At 46.7% G+C, this 16,229-nt stretch overlaps 1 protein-coding gene across 1 annotated transcript in view; it reads right to left on the reverse strand.

Annotated features, from left to right (window-relative positions):
- Window positions 1–396: 396 nt before the first annotated feature.
- The window catches only part of LOC8030941 (digestive cysteine proteinase 2), a 37,072-nt gene continuing 21,239 nt past the window's right edge, over window positions 397–16,229 (reverse strand). The window contains exons 6-10 of the mRNA XM_029972398.3: window positions 10,990–11,180; window positions 9,409–9,500; window positions 7,049–7,207; window positions 2,660–2,846; window positions 397–742 (exon numbers count right to left, since the gene is read on the reverse strand). Of these exons, the coding sequence (XP_029828258.3) occupies window positions 558–742; window positions 2,660–2,846; window positions 7,049–7,207; window positions 9,409–9,500; window positions 10,990–11,180 (814 nt within the window). The 3' untranslated portion in view covers window positions 397–557. The remainder of the gene's footprint in view (window positions 743–2,659; window positions 2,847–7,048; window positions 7,208–9,408; window positions 9,501–10,989; window positions 11,181–16,229) is intronic.

Genomic DNA, 16,229 nt, shown 5'->3' on the forward strand with positions numbered 1-16,229 from the left:
ACTTTGACCACGACCTCATTCTTCATATTGTTTTCTTTAACAGTAAGAAATATATTGAAGGGGGGGAGAAGGGGCTAGAAACCCCCCCCCCCCCCCCCCCCGCTCCGTTTTTCTTCTTCCGACGCCACTGGTATGGTAGAACGCTCCTGGACCTTGAGTTATGTCGGCTTCTCTGCTTTTTGCCCCGCATTCCTCCGTCCCGGAAGCTCGCACTGCAGCGCCTACGGATTCCGGGGGATTCAAAATCCACCCCTGCCCGTTTCGATCTGAACATTGTACCGGCATGCAATCGTGTATCACAACTGAGGGATGCATGTTAAAAACCCCAGGCTAGCAGTGGCACCACGACGGCTGAATTTCTCATCTACAGCGAAGACACCACACTGACCTCCCGCGTTTTAAACAAACGTTCAGCTCCGTTTATTGCAGGCATTTCTTTATGTACATAGAAAAATTGTGTCTATTTCTCCATATATGTAAACCAGTTGTGTTAACCTTGTCTGCAAAAGAGACCTTTTGCAAGGGTATTGTGCAGAAGGGCTCGTCGTCTTGAAATGCTAGAGCTCGACGTAGGTGCCCTGGCTGGCCACCCCGCAGTTGTTGTCCTTCTGACTGATGAGCACGTAGCCGTCGTTTCCCCAGTAGGTGGACCAGGAGTTCTTGATCAGCCAGTAGGGCTCCCCCTGCAGGGTTCCATAGCCCACGGCCAACACGGCATGGTCCAGGCCGTCCGTGTCGTTACCTGGGGGGGACAAGCGCGCCGAAAACCCGGAGGTCGCGGCTTAAAACGACAGGTTTGGATACGGAAAGCAAGAAATTGTATCCTGCATTAGTAACACACAGTGTTTTATCAGTCGAATTCTACGAGAAAACTGTCGTGAAAGCCCGTCGTACCGTCACGAGAGACCGCGACGTCACATAACAACATTATGACGTTATTATGACATCGTCATGACATGTCATCATGTCAAATGCCGTTGTGACACCATGACATCATGTGACATCCCAGTCCTGTGACCTCATGAGATCCTACAACAAATACACATAGCATGTGCTCAGCTAATACATAACACGTTCTGTGCTTCCCAGCCTTAGTCAGCACGATCAAGGGAGTTACTTTTGTTTTTGTTTTTATAAACGACCATGCTCTTGCGGGCTTGATATATAGCGATTTTTGGAGAGTGCAGTTCTGGAAATATTTTTTACGAGCAGAAAATTTCACAACTGGGAATGGTTTGCCTCTAAGTCATCAGCATACAGCAGATCAATTGTCTGCTATACGGTGGCTTCACACGATCGATTTTCTGCAACATTTATCGGGTTGCAAACATAACAAAAGTTCCAAAGTGGACTCCGTTTGGAATCATCCTCAGCAGAAAGCCTTCAGAGAGTGGAAGTAAATCCTCTCAACCTGCCCCGTTCTTGGAATTTACGACGTCACCAAAAGATTGACTGTATCGGCAGATGCGTCATCCCACGGCTTGGGAGCATTGTTGCGTCAAGAACAGGAGGATGGATCATATCGCGTCATCACCTATGTGTCCTTGACACTCACTAAAACCCGAGGCATCTCCTTTTTATTTAATTTTACCTTTAATAAACGAGACCTCACTCCGGCACCAAAGGTTGTCTGTATGTTTCTTTCATCAAATTAACAAAAAACGAAACAGTTTGTGGCAGTCATTGAGTGGAATGCAGTTTTGACCCAAACACATTCCACTATCTTACAGCGTTTCATTACCTAATGCGCGGCAGTAACGTAGCCAGGGGGGAGGCTTATGGTGCTTCAGCCTCTCCTGAAATTCAGCCGACCCTATAATATATACACATGCATTTTAAACCCCCCCTCCGCACCCCAAGTCATGGATCCCAGTCACCTCAACCCTAACCGAAAAAAAAAAAAATCTGGCTACGCCACTGATGCGCAGGTTCTCGCCACAATTCAGCCCAGCAAAATCCCTACAGAGGGTGTTTCAATTTATTGATTTATCGGCAAAGTAAGAAAACAGGATGTCACTGCATGCTCTTCCAAATCTCATATTTCCCCAGCTACACATACCCTAAAACCTGCACATAATAGAAAATGCAATCCAAGACCCGTGAAAAGAAAGAGAAAAAGTTTGATCCAGATATAGAGCGACGCAGGAACATGCAGGTCCATAGCCTTTGCCCGCAGCAGCACAGTGTTTACGGCATGGTGTAGAGGACATTGTTCTTTCACGAACCAAGTCAGGTCCAGACCGGTTTCGGAGAACTTCGCTTTCTTCGGCCCTCGCCCAAAAATGTTTTCTTGAGCTTTCGCACGCGAAAACGGCATGTTTCGATCTCCTCCATCCATGAACGCAGCCTCCGTTCGTCGTAAACTTTTGTCCCACCTCACCGTTGCCCATGCTCTCGACCACAGAGATAACCATTCTTTTAAAAACCGGGGAACAAAACATTGCATTGTATGCGGGTTTTTACGATACATAACAAGACCCGTTGTTACAAACAAGTGCGAGTAAGTTTACGATCGAGCATGTACTCACACGCCAGCTTATCTGTGTCCCCTTCCACATGCCCATCCCTAGCCGCCCGCGCTAACAAGTTTTCCGAGCGGTACCGTTTTACTTTCCTACCGTGCGTCCGAGTCACAAACGAGAAAAAGTCCGGTGCTTACGGCACTTGGGGTCGTAGAAGACTCCATTGGAGTAGAAGGTGAACGCCTTGACCGCCGCGTCGATGGAGACTGACACGGGCCCCACGTTGGCCAGGGCTTTCTGCAGCGACTCCTTGTCCGTCACGTTGATGTAGTTCTTGATGGTGGTCACTGTTGCGTTCACCTTGGTGTCGTGGCAAATGCCGTCCTGCAACCAAGGAGCCATCCTCTGGAACGGGGTTCGGAAACCGGTGGCCCGCGGACTGGATCTGGTCTTTTCACTTACGGCTTCAGTTTTGTAGACCTTCTAGTTTACCGATATACGCTTATCTCCCAATTTCAGCGTTTGAATCGTTCTTAATCTTGTCCAGAACCTCGGCAAACGGAATCTTCGATTGCGAAGACATGTCGACAATCACAGTGCTGAGGCTGATGTGATGGGGGAATTTCATTTCGATAGATCCTTCTCAGAAGGGCCATCTGGTGGCAGTCTCGAGAGCTCCAATATTTCCGCATAATGAGGGTGACGAGAGAACGAGATTGGCTAAATCGAGCACCCTAGACTTTGTCAATCAAAGGCTACGTAAAAGGACTGACGTAAGAATCGATCCCTCACTTTCTGCTTTTGAGGACGTTCGCCTTTCCTGCCGAGAAGAAGCTGTGGAATGCCGTCATTTACGGCGTCGTGCTCGTCTCTGCACAGGGTGAGGACTGAATTTTGAAAACGGTATGTCGATCAATCAATCAATCAATCAATTTTTTTTATTAAAGTCAATGCATATTACGAGTTACTAAAAGACCATCTCAGCACAAGCCAATTTGGCTAGTTTGGGCCAATTTTTATAAAATATTACGATAACAGGCACTGATATTGAAACACCTAAAATACATAAATATTAAGGGGGGACATGGGCCTGAGTTTCAAAATTTTTTGAAAAAAAAGTCATTTTTCAATTTTGAGGTTTTCGGTTTTAGAAACTAATTATACACCCTTACACTAAAGTTCATAGCCATGCACCAAATAGTTATGTTGATAAAAAATATTTTCGACACAATGTGAGACAGTAACAAAGTAAAGGAGTTCAATGTTCGAATGCATTTTTCTCAGTTCCGCTTTTTGCTGCAAATGTCATACGAAGGAATCTTTTGTTCGAAGGTAAAATTATTCTGATACCACAATCAAGATGTTTCTAAACTGAAATTTACTGGGGAATTGGGTTATCTACTTTATTTTGTTTTACATTAAAGTCCTCATTGAAAAAAAGCTATGTTTTCAAAAATTGACATGGGACAGATATGCATCTCATATTTTGAGGTAATCACTCTTCTTGAAGTATTTACATTTGAGTTATAAAAACCAGATAGCCCGAAGTCCCACATCTCCCACTTTATACTCAAGCAGTTAAAATGGTGCTTAATAGCTTCATTTGCATATCATAGATTTCTTAACGAAGAGTGACACATCTTCTTATGCAGGTATGTAAAGTTGTCTTAGAGAGCTGAAAGCTTGCACAATACACCTACATCTGAAGTTAAATCTCCCCTGCAAATTTCATTCCGATCATTTGAGTAGTTCAGAAGTTCAACCTCTAGCCAGTGTCCCCCCTTAACACAATGTCAGGGCAAATAGTTACCTAGATAATGTAAAAAAACAGCACACAAAATGAATTGACACATTCATATTATAACAGTGACAAAAAAATAACTAGTATGCGATAAGCAAATGAATGCTGAGATGATGGGAGACCCCTTATTTAAAAAATGTGGTGCTTTAAAAAACTGTTTCAATTATGCAAGTTTGTGACTGAAGATCCTTAATCAGTCAGATTAGCCCTTTGACGCTCAGCATTGAAAAGGAACAACAGCTCAAGATTTATTTTTCCCGAGCCATGTGCCTCTCAACGAATGAGGATACCTGCGCTTAGCAGTGAAGGATCGAAATGCGTTTTGGAAACCAATCCCTCGTCCTTTAAAACCAAAGCCGACAGTGGATAGCGTGATGGCGTGCACCACTGGTCTCAAAACTGCATCAAGAAAAACGGGCGCAAATATTGTAAATTTGGTTATACCATTCTCTACTGCGCGAAATTCAAAATGCACCCGTGCCTTCTCCCAGGTCATAACTGCTTTCAGTCAATCGATGTGAATTAGTGCTGCAGATACCAAATGTTACTCACGAGCAACACTTCCAACATGTTTATGAAAAAAGTAGTGATGTGCAAGCAGTTGATTTTTACTGCGAAGCGAATAGTGGTTGGTTTTGGCCGAATATTTTTTAACTGTATAGTTTCTCTAAGCCTTTCACTACAGTTGCACCACGCTTGAATGAAAACCCAGCTGAACTCATGAAGGTTGCTTCCAGGCTTCTACTTGTCCATCTCTAAGCTAAGTTAATTTTAATCTAACCATACTTATGAACCGTGACCTCGGAAATTTGAATGCCTACAGTGTAATGGTAAAAAAAGGATGAATTTGACATAAAATGAAATCAATAGAGATGCCCAGGTATACCTAATCAAGGGGATTTATAAAACTTCCTATATGCAAATATACTTTCTTCAATCTTAAATAAATAAAAATAAAAAAAAATCTTAAATTATAGGCACAGATAGTCAGGGCATCTCTTTCCAACAAATACTCTTGCATGAACGCCACAATTAAATTTTGAAAATTTTAGTTCAATCAACATTCACACAGCTTCAGTTTCTTTTTAAACACACCCGGCGCACGCGTGCACCCTCCTGCTTTGAAAGTGTGCTTTCCCCCTATGCACATGCCTGCAATATTTGTACTTTTTGAAATGTTGATTTCGGTGGGTTAGGCCTGTTGAGCATGGGTGCACCGGTGCACCGCAGTAAAGCGACACCCGCAGAGCTCGCTTCCAGGGGTGTTGCTTCTCTGCAGTGCACCCGTGCTCGTCAAGAAGCGCGCTCAACAGGGCTAACCCGCTGCAATCAACACTTCGAAAAAAAAAAATAGGAATAGTATCACATAATATCTCATAGCGTATATCAAATAGCGTATTATTCGAAACTACTACAGTATAGACCACTTACAACGTAACCGCTTATAGTGCAGAACCGGGTATAACGCGGTTTTTTTAAACCACCCGTTCACTTCCCATAGAACTCCATGTAATTACATACCGCTTAAAATGCAGGCGCGCGAAGGGAAATACCGGTTATGTAGTGCGGTTTTTGGCACAGCCCGCCGACCGCGCCGCCGACCGGAGCAGCGAGCACGCTTCCCTGTGCGACACTAGATAGCGGCGCTGACGGCGCGAGCAAGCATGGCAAGCGGCACTCGCGGGGCAAGGAGGTTGCTCGAAGAAGGGGGGAGGAGCGAAGAGAGAGGCTTCAGTTGCCATAGCGACGGAGGGACACACGCACGTGTCGTTCACGTGCGCGCGTCCCTCTGCTGCGTTCGAAACAACCGCAACGACAGACCAATCGCAGGTCGAGGAGAAGTGTTCGCGCGCGATGCATGCCGGTCGCGGGCCGGCTGCTTCTATCCGCAAACATGGCGTCGCATCGGTTGTAATCGTCGTCGCAGACGCCGTTCATCTCATCGTTCCGCGTAAAAGCGATATCCTTGACTGTGAATTTTCGTTGTGTGTCGCTATGATAACCCAGCACGTACTAGAAGGGAAGATCCACCTACTCGTGCGGCGATGTCGTGGCGGCACTCTTAAGACAGCAGAAACGCCCGTGTCGTCGTGTTTGTTTACTTCGACTACAGTGGTGCTTTCTAAGCATTTGTGACCTCGAACATCGCCCGGATTTCTTATTTGGTGCACTTCATGCATGTGCTCAAGTTCAAGGTATTACTGGCGCGTGCCGTATGAAGGATGCAAATTTTACGCATTTTCATCGCCTGAGAAAAGTGATTAGGGTTAGCAATCCTGAACGCTCGCAAAGTCCGCCCGCAACCCGCGACGCCAATAAAAGGCTGCGCCAGGCAGAAGTCGCTCATTTCTTTCAAAATGTGCGACACACTTGAGAGAGAACTGTACTAGTCTGGTGAAATAAAGACTTTCCTCAAACTAAGCTTTATTTTTCATCTAACATAAAATAAATTCTTTTACAAAGGTAAGTTGTCTCATGGCATGTATTTTGGCCTGAAAAATTGATGTTTTGGTTATAACGCGGTACCGCTTATAGTGCGGATTTTCACGACTCCCGCGACATACGTTATATGCGGTCTACACTGTATCTGATAATTCAAATATTTGCAACACACTAATAAAAAAAGGTACTTTTTTTAGGAAACCAGACTTCTGTTATTCCGTGTGTTCTAAAACCGCATTAGAGTCCTGTACGATTCCAGTATTCAAAGTAAAGTGTTGGGCATCAAAGAATCGCTAATGAAAAAAAAAAAAAAGCTCCAGTAGCAGATTTCTCCCAAGCGCACCTGTCCCAGGTAGGCCCCGTAGTCCTCGTCGGTGGCGAGGCCGTGAGCACGGATGTACTCGTAGGCGCGGAAGTCCTCTCCTCCATCGCATCCGTTGTTCCCCTGGTTCCAGCTGCAGTCCACCAGCTGCTGCTCCGAGAGCCGGGTCAGCTTCCCCGTCTGCGACACAAGGGGTGTTTGTCACGGGAGGCCGTACGTCGGGACATCCGTACGGCCCCTGTGGAGTGAAGTATGCCGCCGCCAAACGTTACCGGAGAATTTCGGCGCTTGGAACGAGTCTCCTACTGGACCGTTTAGCGTCCGTCCCACCCACGCGTCGAAAGTGGTTCAGAAGTGGCAACAAACGATGTCGTAAAAGCCGGAGTGTCAGGCTGTTGGATTTTGCGATCCCGGCGTTTGGGCGCGGACGTTCCGAAAGAAAACGCAACTGTTGCCGTCGTCACGGCGTTTCAACTCCCAGCTGCTGAAGCCTCCGTGAGCTGTCAAGTCAGAGAGCGACCTGCAGCAGAACGGGAGTCTTCCGCGTCGAACTTGCTAGTTTAATAAGTTTGAAAATTCTACTTCCGTCGAATTTTACAATATAGAAAGTTCAAAAATTCGAAACCTTTCGAACCACTTGATTCGATAGTCGAAACTTCGGTTCGAAAAAAGTTTGCGGCATCCCTAGTGAGGAATCCTCGAACGAAGTGATTGCCAGGGGGTACCGGTTCTCCGGGGAAGTGGTGGATTGATGCTGTCCGGTTGTGGCATATGAGCGACATGAGCCCTCAACAGTAAGCCCTTTCCAATTATCTGTGCTTTGAACACCAGTATCTTTTCAAATATACAAAGAAATACAGTAGGGTCGCGATAATTGAAGCTAGGATATTTCATATTTCTGGTTAATTTAAACAGATTTTTCAATTTTGGTTGTCTCGCTACGTTTTTAATGTATTCATAAACCGCTTAATTTAAATGGTGTTTCCCTGTAATTCATACTTTTTGTCTTCGCGGTCCCATTGAGCACACTACCTACCAAGCACAAGTGCACAGCGGAGAAGCAATACCCCCGGAGCTGGCTTCCGCAGGTGTTGCTTTTCCACAGTGCGCCGGTGCTCGGCAAGAAGCGCACTCGACAGGGCTAATGCTCTACGCTAGAGTACTCATTTTCACCTTAAGTCCGGATGCAGTGGACGCTATGAGCTATCGTAGTCCAGCCCGCTCTGTGGAGGTAGCCCGCGATACACTTCCCACACGTCGCTGTGCCCCCTCTCCAAGGTCTCAAGACACTCACACGGCCTTAGATTCGCTGCGACGATGGCTCGTAGCATCCACTGCGTTCGGACATAAGGTGAAACGAAGTGTAGACTGCTTTTCTGCTGGATGAACAAACTTCATTTTGTTTTAAGGTGTCGTGTTCTCTCTAAACAGTCCACTATAGACAACATTTTTGAGGGATGAATAAAGTTATTGAATACATTTCACCAATGTCTCATGTGTGGCATACCTGCTTATAATTACCGTATTTGCATGAATATAACGCGAGTTCTTTTTTTTTCTCGAAATTATGTGCTCCAAAACGGACGTCGCGTTATATTCGGAATCGAGTTCAGCCACGAGGAGCGAGAGTCTGGACAAAGCCAGAGGAGAAAGCCATCCTTCCGGCTCAATGAAAAAGATTGGGTGGGAAAAGAAGTGGGGGTGTGGGAGGGAATTCATTAGCTAATGGGCCACCATGAAGGGGCAAATAGAAAACCCAAAAAGCATTTTTATCGCTTTTGTGTTTGTACAACGTGCGCACGCCGCAGAAACGGAGCGCGCCATGCGGGCACTAGCCAATTCGAGCCAAGCCAGGCCAGGTCAAGTCAAGTCAACACAAGCCAAGCCAAGACCATTGACCGTGTTTACGCAATCGTGCAACACAACGTGTTTGTTTATGTAAAGGGACAAGAACAAGAATAAGTGTGATTGTGTATCAAGTTCAGTAGTCTTTTTTTCTGCCTGCGCATTTTTTAGTTTCCGCTTTAGAGTGGTCTGGTGTTTTGTGTGTTGGTGTTTCTGCTTCCCGCCTTGCTTTGCTTGTGGACTGCTGGGGAGCTCACGTCAAAGGAAAAGGAACTACCAGACGGGGGCCGCCCTGTGCTGCTGCTTATCTGTGTAGCTCCCAAGTGGATTGTAAGCGGAAGGACCTGTGCAGTGAAGATGAGTGAAGTCAAAACAAACCGATATTTCTCCTATTTCCATTGCCTTTTCACTTATGCTATGCCCCCGAGTGCGGGAAATTTACGCGGCCTCAGGCTCTCGTTATAATAGTAATCATTTTTTTTTTTCTTTTTGATGGCATCAACAGCTTCAATTACAAACATGGAAAAGCGTCTTGCCTTGCGGAAGAGTGCGGCCTCCAGTTCGCCCACGGTGCCGAAGCTCCAACAGGATCCGCAGACGGCCTGGTCCTTCACGGGCGTCACCGCTCCTGGATCGCAAGGAAACAAAGATGACGGAAAAGACGATGTTCAGCCAAGCAATCTCTCCACACGACGAGTTTCTAAGCGAGTTCCTAAGACCTAGGCAAACGGGACCAAAGAATTAATTATGCGCAATCTCAAGTTCCAGCAGAGTTGCTGGAATCGAAATTCCGTCGAAAGTGGCGACAGAGCAGTATTCTGCAACTACCCTCTCCGGATATTACAGAGCTTTATATATCAGGAAGAGTGGATCACACGAGCAAAATCCGACCACACTCTTGTCGCGCTGATGAGTTTGCTTTTGTTGTGAAATGTCTTTCACTTTGGTCGGTAGGCTTTCGCTCACTAAAACGTGTAACTCTAATATTGCTTATATTGTTGCAACTGTACTACTTGCGCACCTTCCTTTGGTATCGTTGTGTACAGGAAAGAAGCCATTACGTGATCATGCATGTGTCGCACGCACAACTTGTGTCGTTGTCGCACCACGCTCGAGGCAATCTAAGATAAATTTAGCCTCGTCCGCGGTGTTCACAGAGGCATAGATCGGCAGTACGTTTGACTATCTGAGCGGATGTGGTTGCCTTCAAGTGAGCTCACTCTGCCATAGAAGGTATAATCCATCGAACTCAAACCGGTGGTCTTCAGGAGTTACAAGGATTACAAGCGTGTAATTTGCTGCAGAAATTTTCCGGGTGCTTAGCTGCGGTGCCCCACATTCGATATGAAGATCCCAAAAATGGCGAAGAAACTCGGGCAGCAAGACAGAAGGTGGCCCACTCCCATCGTCACCCCCTCAGAGTAACCAGAGCAAGCGTGCAAAACAAACGGGCCCACTATTACGAATAGGGAGCAAGCACACTTGCACAACTAGACCATAAAAACCCTACTGGCTTCAGCATAACTTGAGCATGTAAGCTTTGTAATGCATGAATAAATGTAAGTTGCATATTTGGTTACATTGTTTCTGTACCCTAGTGTCCATACCCCCTCTGCAGCGAGCACAACACCTTTCAGATACCCCTTTGCAGCTGCATCCTCGATACAGCCTGCCCAATTTTTTCTTATATCCCGAAAACCACTGAAGAGTGGAATAGGCAGCATAAAGATGTATTCTTGACAAATTTTCAAAATAGCCTTTTGAATAGTTCTTTGGCTCGTGTTTGATGGATGGTGCTTTTATCTTTCCAGCAAATTTTGATAGTGCTTCTTATAATCCAATTGTACAATAGATAATGGCCTTTTTACATTGGTTATGCTGATAGATAATTTAAACAAAATCGATCAGATATGTTTACAGGAATGCTTCTTTGTGTTTCTAACTAGTTGTGTTTGACAGATTTTTTTATATATTCATATTTCAGTGATGTTTTATGAATGCTTCGTAAACCCCACCCGCTGCTAAAATGCCTCACGGCGATGTGGGCTTCTTTGTAAAGGAAAACCCCGGTTTCGCCTAAAGCGGGTAGGAGACATCCAACTTGGGAGTCACATTACCATACAGCCTCCAGTCCACGTAGTCGGGCAAGTCCGAGCTGAACCTGTCCTTCGGGAAAGGCAGGGCGTTGGTGGGCGCCCGCGACTGCAGCCGCCCACGCAGGTAGCCCAGTTCGTCGCTGCTACGGTCAGCCAGGTGGTTCACCTTTACGGTGTAGCCGCGGTTGGCCCTGTTCGTAGAGTGGATGAACCTAGAAGAAAAATTCGCCAGGGACCTTTATTTTTTAAAATCATACAACATACTGCAGACGTTCCTAAACTTCTCACTCTTGACAAACCCCTTTCTGAGGTAATACAGCGGTGCAGAAGCCTACAGACCTTGTAAAAACTAATGCACATACTATGCGGAGAGCAAGTCGTCTGCTTTTTGCGCAGGTGTCATGGTGACGTCTGAAAGGCGCAGGGTTCTCACCTCAATGCTTGATGCCTTGAGGTCTACCCACTATTTTTTTTCAGTCGGCCAATAAGAGCTCGGCATTCCGACATCATTGCAACCCCAGTACAGGAAGCAGACAAGCTTGCGCTCCGCATAATCACTCACAGAGTGAGAACGGCAGGGCAAGTCTGCCAAATGACTGGAAGGCATGTGCTTCATGCCTTCCACTGTGCTTTGGCCTTCCGCTGGGCTTTGGCCTTCTGCTGCGCTTTGGCCTTCTGCAGCACTGTGGCTTTCCGCTGTGCTTTGGCTTTCCCTTGTGCTTTGGCTGCGCGCGTACGCTCAAGGTGCACAAAACGCTGAAGCGTTGTCAAATGTAGAAAGCTCGCGCTGGAGAGGAGACAACTGAAGCCCCTTCCTGCCGTTCCCACCTTGTTAGCGACAATAGGGAGTGTTCGAATCATAGCTACGCATCAATGGGCGAATCAGATGTGCCAATGTTGCGATTAAACCATAAAAACACTTACCCCATGATGTAAGAAATGCAGTATTTAAAGAGCAAACGTTCAAATTTGTATAGGGGGGGATTTGTATTGGTCGTCTCGGTGGAATGGAGAAGTAATGCCATATTGTATGCGACACTGCAACTTGACACCGTGACGACACGTGACATCATCAAGTGACATTGATTTCCGCTATGTTTTGTGGGGAAATGTATCGATGGGCAAGCAAGTTTCAGAGGGTAGGGGATACCAATGAAAAGCATTCCACGCTTTATTAAACACGCACTGCCTCCATGGCCATGCAATGCGTGCCATTGCGCGAGCACATTGAACGCTGTGTGCTTTAAAAACATTCAGCATCGTGACTGCACTGGTATCTTTCTTTTGAAGAAAATATAAACCACTTTGGCGTATAAACATTGCTTCAATAGCATAGCGCAAATACCCGTAAAAAGATTTGGAAGTGTAGGCAAGACACTTTTCAACCTATAGTCAGATATGGGATTCTTTTCGAGGACAAGTCTTACATTCTTTGCAAATTGTCCGATTTCAAAGGCATATTCAATTTGTATCCAACAAAATCAATGCCACAAACCACTTCACGCAAATATAGAAAACATGCAAGAAAACAAACATTGACATCTCCCACACAGGTAAGAAAGGGCACCAAAGCCATGAGGGCCTTTAATGTTTAGTCTAGAGTCATTGAATGTTTCCAGAGTACCAAAACTCAATCTTTTTTCATTTTGAAACCAAGTCGCGGTGCAGCCGTCACAATCTTTGAGATATGGTGCTGCCCTGTGCGGTCTAAGCGAAGCGAATACAGTATAGCGTTTGTTCTAGTGTGAGCTCTTCAATCCACGTTCCTGGCCTGTGGCGACACTGGTTTGTTTTCATTAGAGCTCTTTCCTTCATTATGCGTGATGCGTGACTTGCTCCTCGCTGTCTTGTCTTTCTCTCTCTCCCTCGCCTCAAAACACATCATCGAAGTCGAGTGTTCGGATTAGCATCTAAGGCGTACGGTTTGAAACGCAGCACCAGCGCAACTGGACCGAGCAAAAAAATCTGGCAATCTTCTTTAGCGAACCACATTAGCAGCTACTCGACATACAAAAAAACTAGAAAATCAATTCCGTTCTGTCCTAACTCCTTGACGCCAAGAGTTCTCACCCGTGTGTACCCGCCGTAGCCGTGTAACATGAAAACGTTTTATATATGTTTTGGGCCGATCCACGAAATCGCAGACTGATCACTTCTGCCATGAGCTAAACCAGCCAACCAGAACTGGATTGACTTTCGGTAAGCGGACTGAATGAAATTGGTGCTCTGGGAACATTCAGTGACTCTAGTAATTAGCCTATTGTGTCCCAGCTGCAAGCACAAAAACTGTAATGTAATCTGGCTGCATATTCATTGCACACTGCCACAAACTAACTAAAGGAGCTCAATCTGTTCCTAGTACCCGGGAGCTCCTATCAAAACAGTTGCTCTTAATGAAGCCCCCATTGTTTACACCTTTCCAAGAAACACTCGTCCCCAGGGACAAGAGAACCTTTTTCGAGCCCACTCACTGGGTTTGAGGCTAGTCTCTTGCCGGCATCCCTGCTAACCCTGATCGAGCAGACAGTCGATTTCGATGGGCACAAATTCAGACACTGCAGGCGGCTAACTTCTGTCTTTTCCCGATGTTTTTTTGTGTTTTATTATGTATGTATTTTCTTGAGGATATTGAGAAAGCATTGTATTAGTACATTTAAAAATGTTAACTTTTTTTGTTGGGTACGTGCATAACAGAACGGATATGACTAAAATGTTTGTTAAAGGATTTATTAGAAAAAGATCTCAAATAACGCAGCACTAGTGTCGACGACAGTCACATCTTGACGATCAAATGGAATCCAAGAAGACCTTGTTTTGGGGCACGTTTTGGGGAGAGCATCCTTCATCCACAACACCACCAGCACCAAGGCAAAGGAATGGACGCGACTGATCCCACCCCAACCCAGACAGCTATTTTTGGCGATGACTGAGAAGGACTCTATGCAGATTACCTCTGGAAGAGGAAAGATCGGCTGTCGTCGTCCGCAAAATTTCGTCGAGGGCCATTCAACCATTCTTCCCTTCCTTCATTCTTTGTGAATGTCAAGCAGAAACGCTTGAATGGCACACACTTGCCAGCCCTATTTCTCACTGTGGAAGATAACCCAAAAAGTGCATGCAGCATGCATACGGAAAATAAAGTGGAAACTTTCAAGAGGGGCTGAAAAACTTGAAATGTAAAACCGCAAAACGTGGGCGGAGAATCGCGCTGAACAGGTTCCAACAGCCCAAGGGAGTGGCAGAAGATTTACGGCCGATAGGAAGCGCGAGAGTCGCACCAGCTGCACCATCATCGGCAACGTGGCGACGGCCCAGGGGTGTTTCTTGGAAAGGTGTATAGAATCCCTGCATTAACCCTTTCCAATGAGATATACAGAAACCCAGGTCTCGCGCTCCTTCCACTGCCGCCGAAGGGCCGACGCTCGTCTAACATCCCGAGCGGTGTGAATCGTGCACCTTCAGTTCTGATTAGCACCTTCCGGGGGACCCTGGAGGCGGAGAACGTTTGGCTGCACCGCCGAGGATTCCTGTCCCGAAAGGTGCAGTTGTGCACCCTTCGGAGGCGTAACCCTCGGTGAGTGCCAACCAGAAATGCGACGCACAAGGTATCTCGCAGTCTCGGACATTGCTCTTAGTAGCGATTGCTCGTCACAAATACCGTGAGCTTCATCGTGTTGATGAGTGGCCCATTGCTGCTGTTGAACAATGCAGTGTCTGACAGACACACGGGTGTAGCGACGACTGGGCACCGTTGTCGTCCTCACCCTGCGAGACCGTGGGCCAAAAATGTGGCACTGCTTTCGTGCATCTATAAAAATGCAAGTTTCTGAGCACAAAAGTATGGATAAATATTAAAAAGAATCTCTTTCGGGGGTAAAATTGACTGTGCAGGTACACTGTGTGACACCGTAAGCAAACGTCACTACAGTGCCTTTTCACATTCTGCTTTGAAAAGGTACTGGCGCATACTTCAACTGAGCACTTTCCTTCTTTCAGTTCTTCAATACTGAAAAAAAAAAAATAGAGGAAGCTGGCAATGGCTTGTTTGTGCTAGTGACGTTGCAGAGTGTAAGGTAGCGGACGATAATGCAATGCGCCAGGTAGGCAGTGCGGCCGTGGCCTAACGGTTTATCGCGCTTGCCTCCCACGCGAAGAGCCAGGGTTCGATTTTCGGGAGTTACGCATCCTTTTGTTTATTCATGCAATTTAGTCCTCTGGTGAATTCGAGAATCGTGTTGCTTTTTCAAGGTCTGAATATTCTATGCGTCAAACATTCTACGCCGATTATTCCAGAAGCTCACGCATGTACATAAGGAGCCCCGCGTGGCGAGCCGGAGTCAGTCTCGACCCAGCGCTCGATCCTGCGGTTTCGCCGACATCGACGCCCGCGACACTCTCCTGCTTTCTTCTGTTTTCTTTTTCTTTTATTAATTTGGGCACAAGTTCGCCCCATTAAACGTTTAGTTTACTTCAGTTTTCGTCGCCTCATCACTTGTCATTCGTGACATTTGGGTGGAAGTGCGGGGTATTTGCATTTAATGCCCGTGAACCGTACCCCTCCGAAGACACGCCAGCGAAGTGACGTGCTCAGCCCCAGGAGGCCACCGTTCGCAGAGGACCAGACCAAGGCCCGGTCAAGTCGCCGCAAGCAAGGCCTACCCCCGGAATTGGGACTTCTACCCGAGAACTCGAAAACCAGGGCGATCAAGATGACCCAGCAGAACCCGGCCGCCCCTTTCGTCATCTACCTGCCCGTCGCTCCTCGGACACCGGCTTCCTTCCACGGCGAGAGCCACGAAGACATCAATGACCGGGTGTAACAGTACGAACAAGTGGCTCGCCATAATGGGTGGACACTGGAACAATGTCTTCAGAATGTTTACTTTGCCTTAAAAGCAACCGTGCGCAACTGGTTCGAGAACCATGAAGCATCAATCACCACCTTGGAGCAATTTAAGGCTGAGTTAGGAAGAACATTCACTAACCAACACCGAAGAGAACGCGCCGAAGACCTCCTTCAAGCGAGGGTTCAGGGCCCTAATGAGAGTGTCGTCAGCTTTGTCGAAGATGTTCTTCGACTGAGCCGCCGCGCGGATCCTGACGCCCCAGAAGAAAAGAAGCTGAAGGTCCTAATGCGGGGCATGAAAGAACTACGGGGTGATGCCGTGCGCCAAGTAGACAGCGCGGCCGTGGCCTAACGGGTATCGCGCTTGCCTCCCTTGCGAGGAGCCAGGGTTCAATTCCCGAGAGTTACGCGTCCT

Source organism: Ixodes scapularis, unplaced genomic scaffold, assembly GCF_016920785.2.
Source record: "Ixodes scapularis isolate PalLabHiFi unplaced genomic scaffold, ASM1692078v2 PGA_scaffold8__174_contigs__length_109621045, whole genome shotgun sequence".
Taxonomy (NCBI): domain Eukaryota; kingdom Metazoa; phylum Arthropoda; class Arachnida; order Ixodida; family Ixodidae; genus Ixodes; species Ixodes scapularis.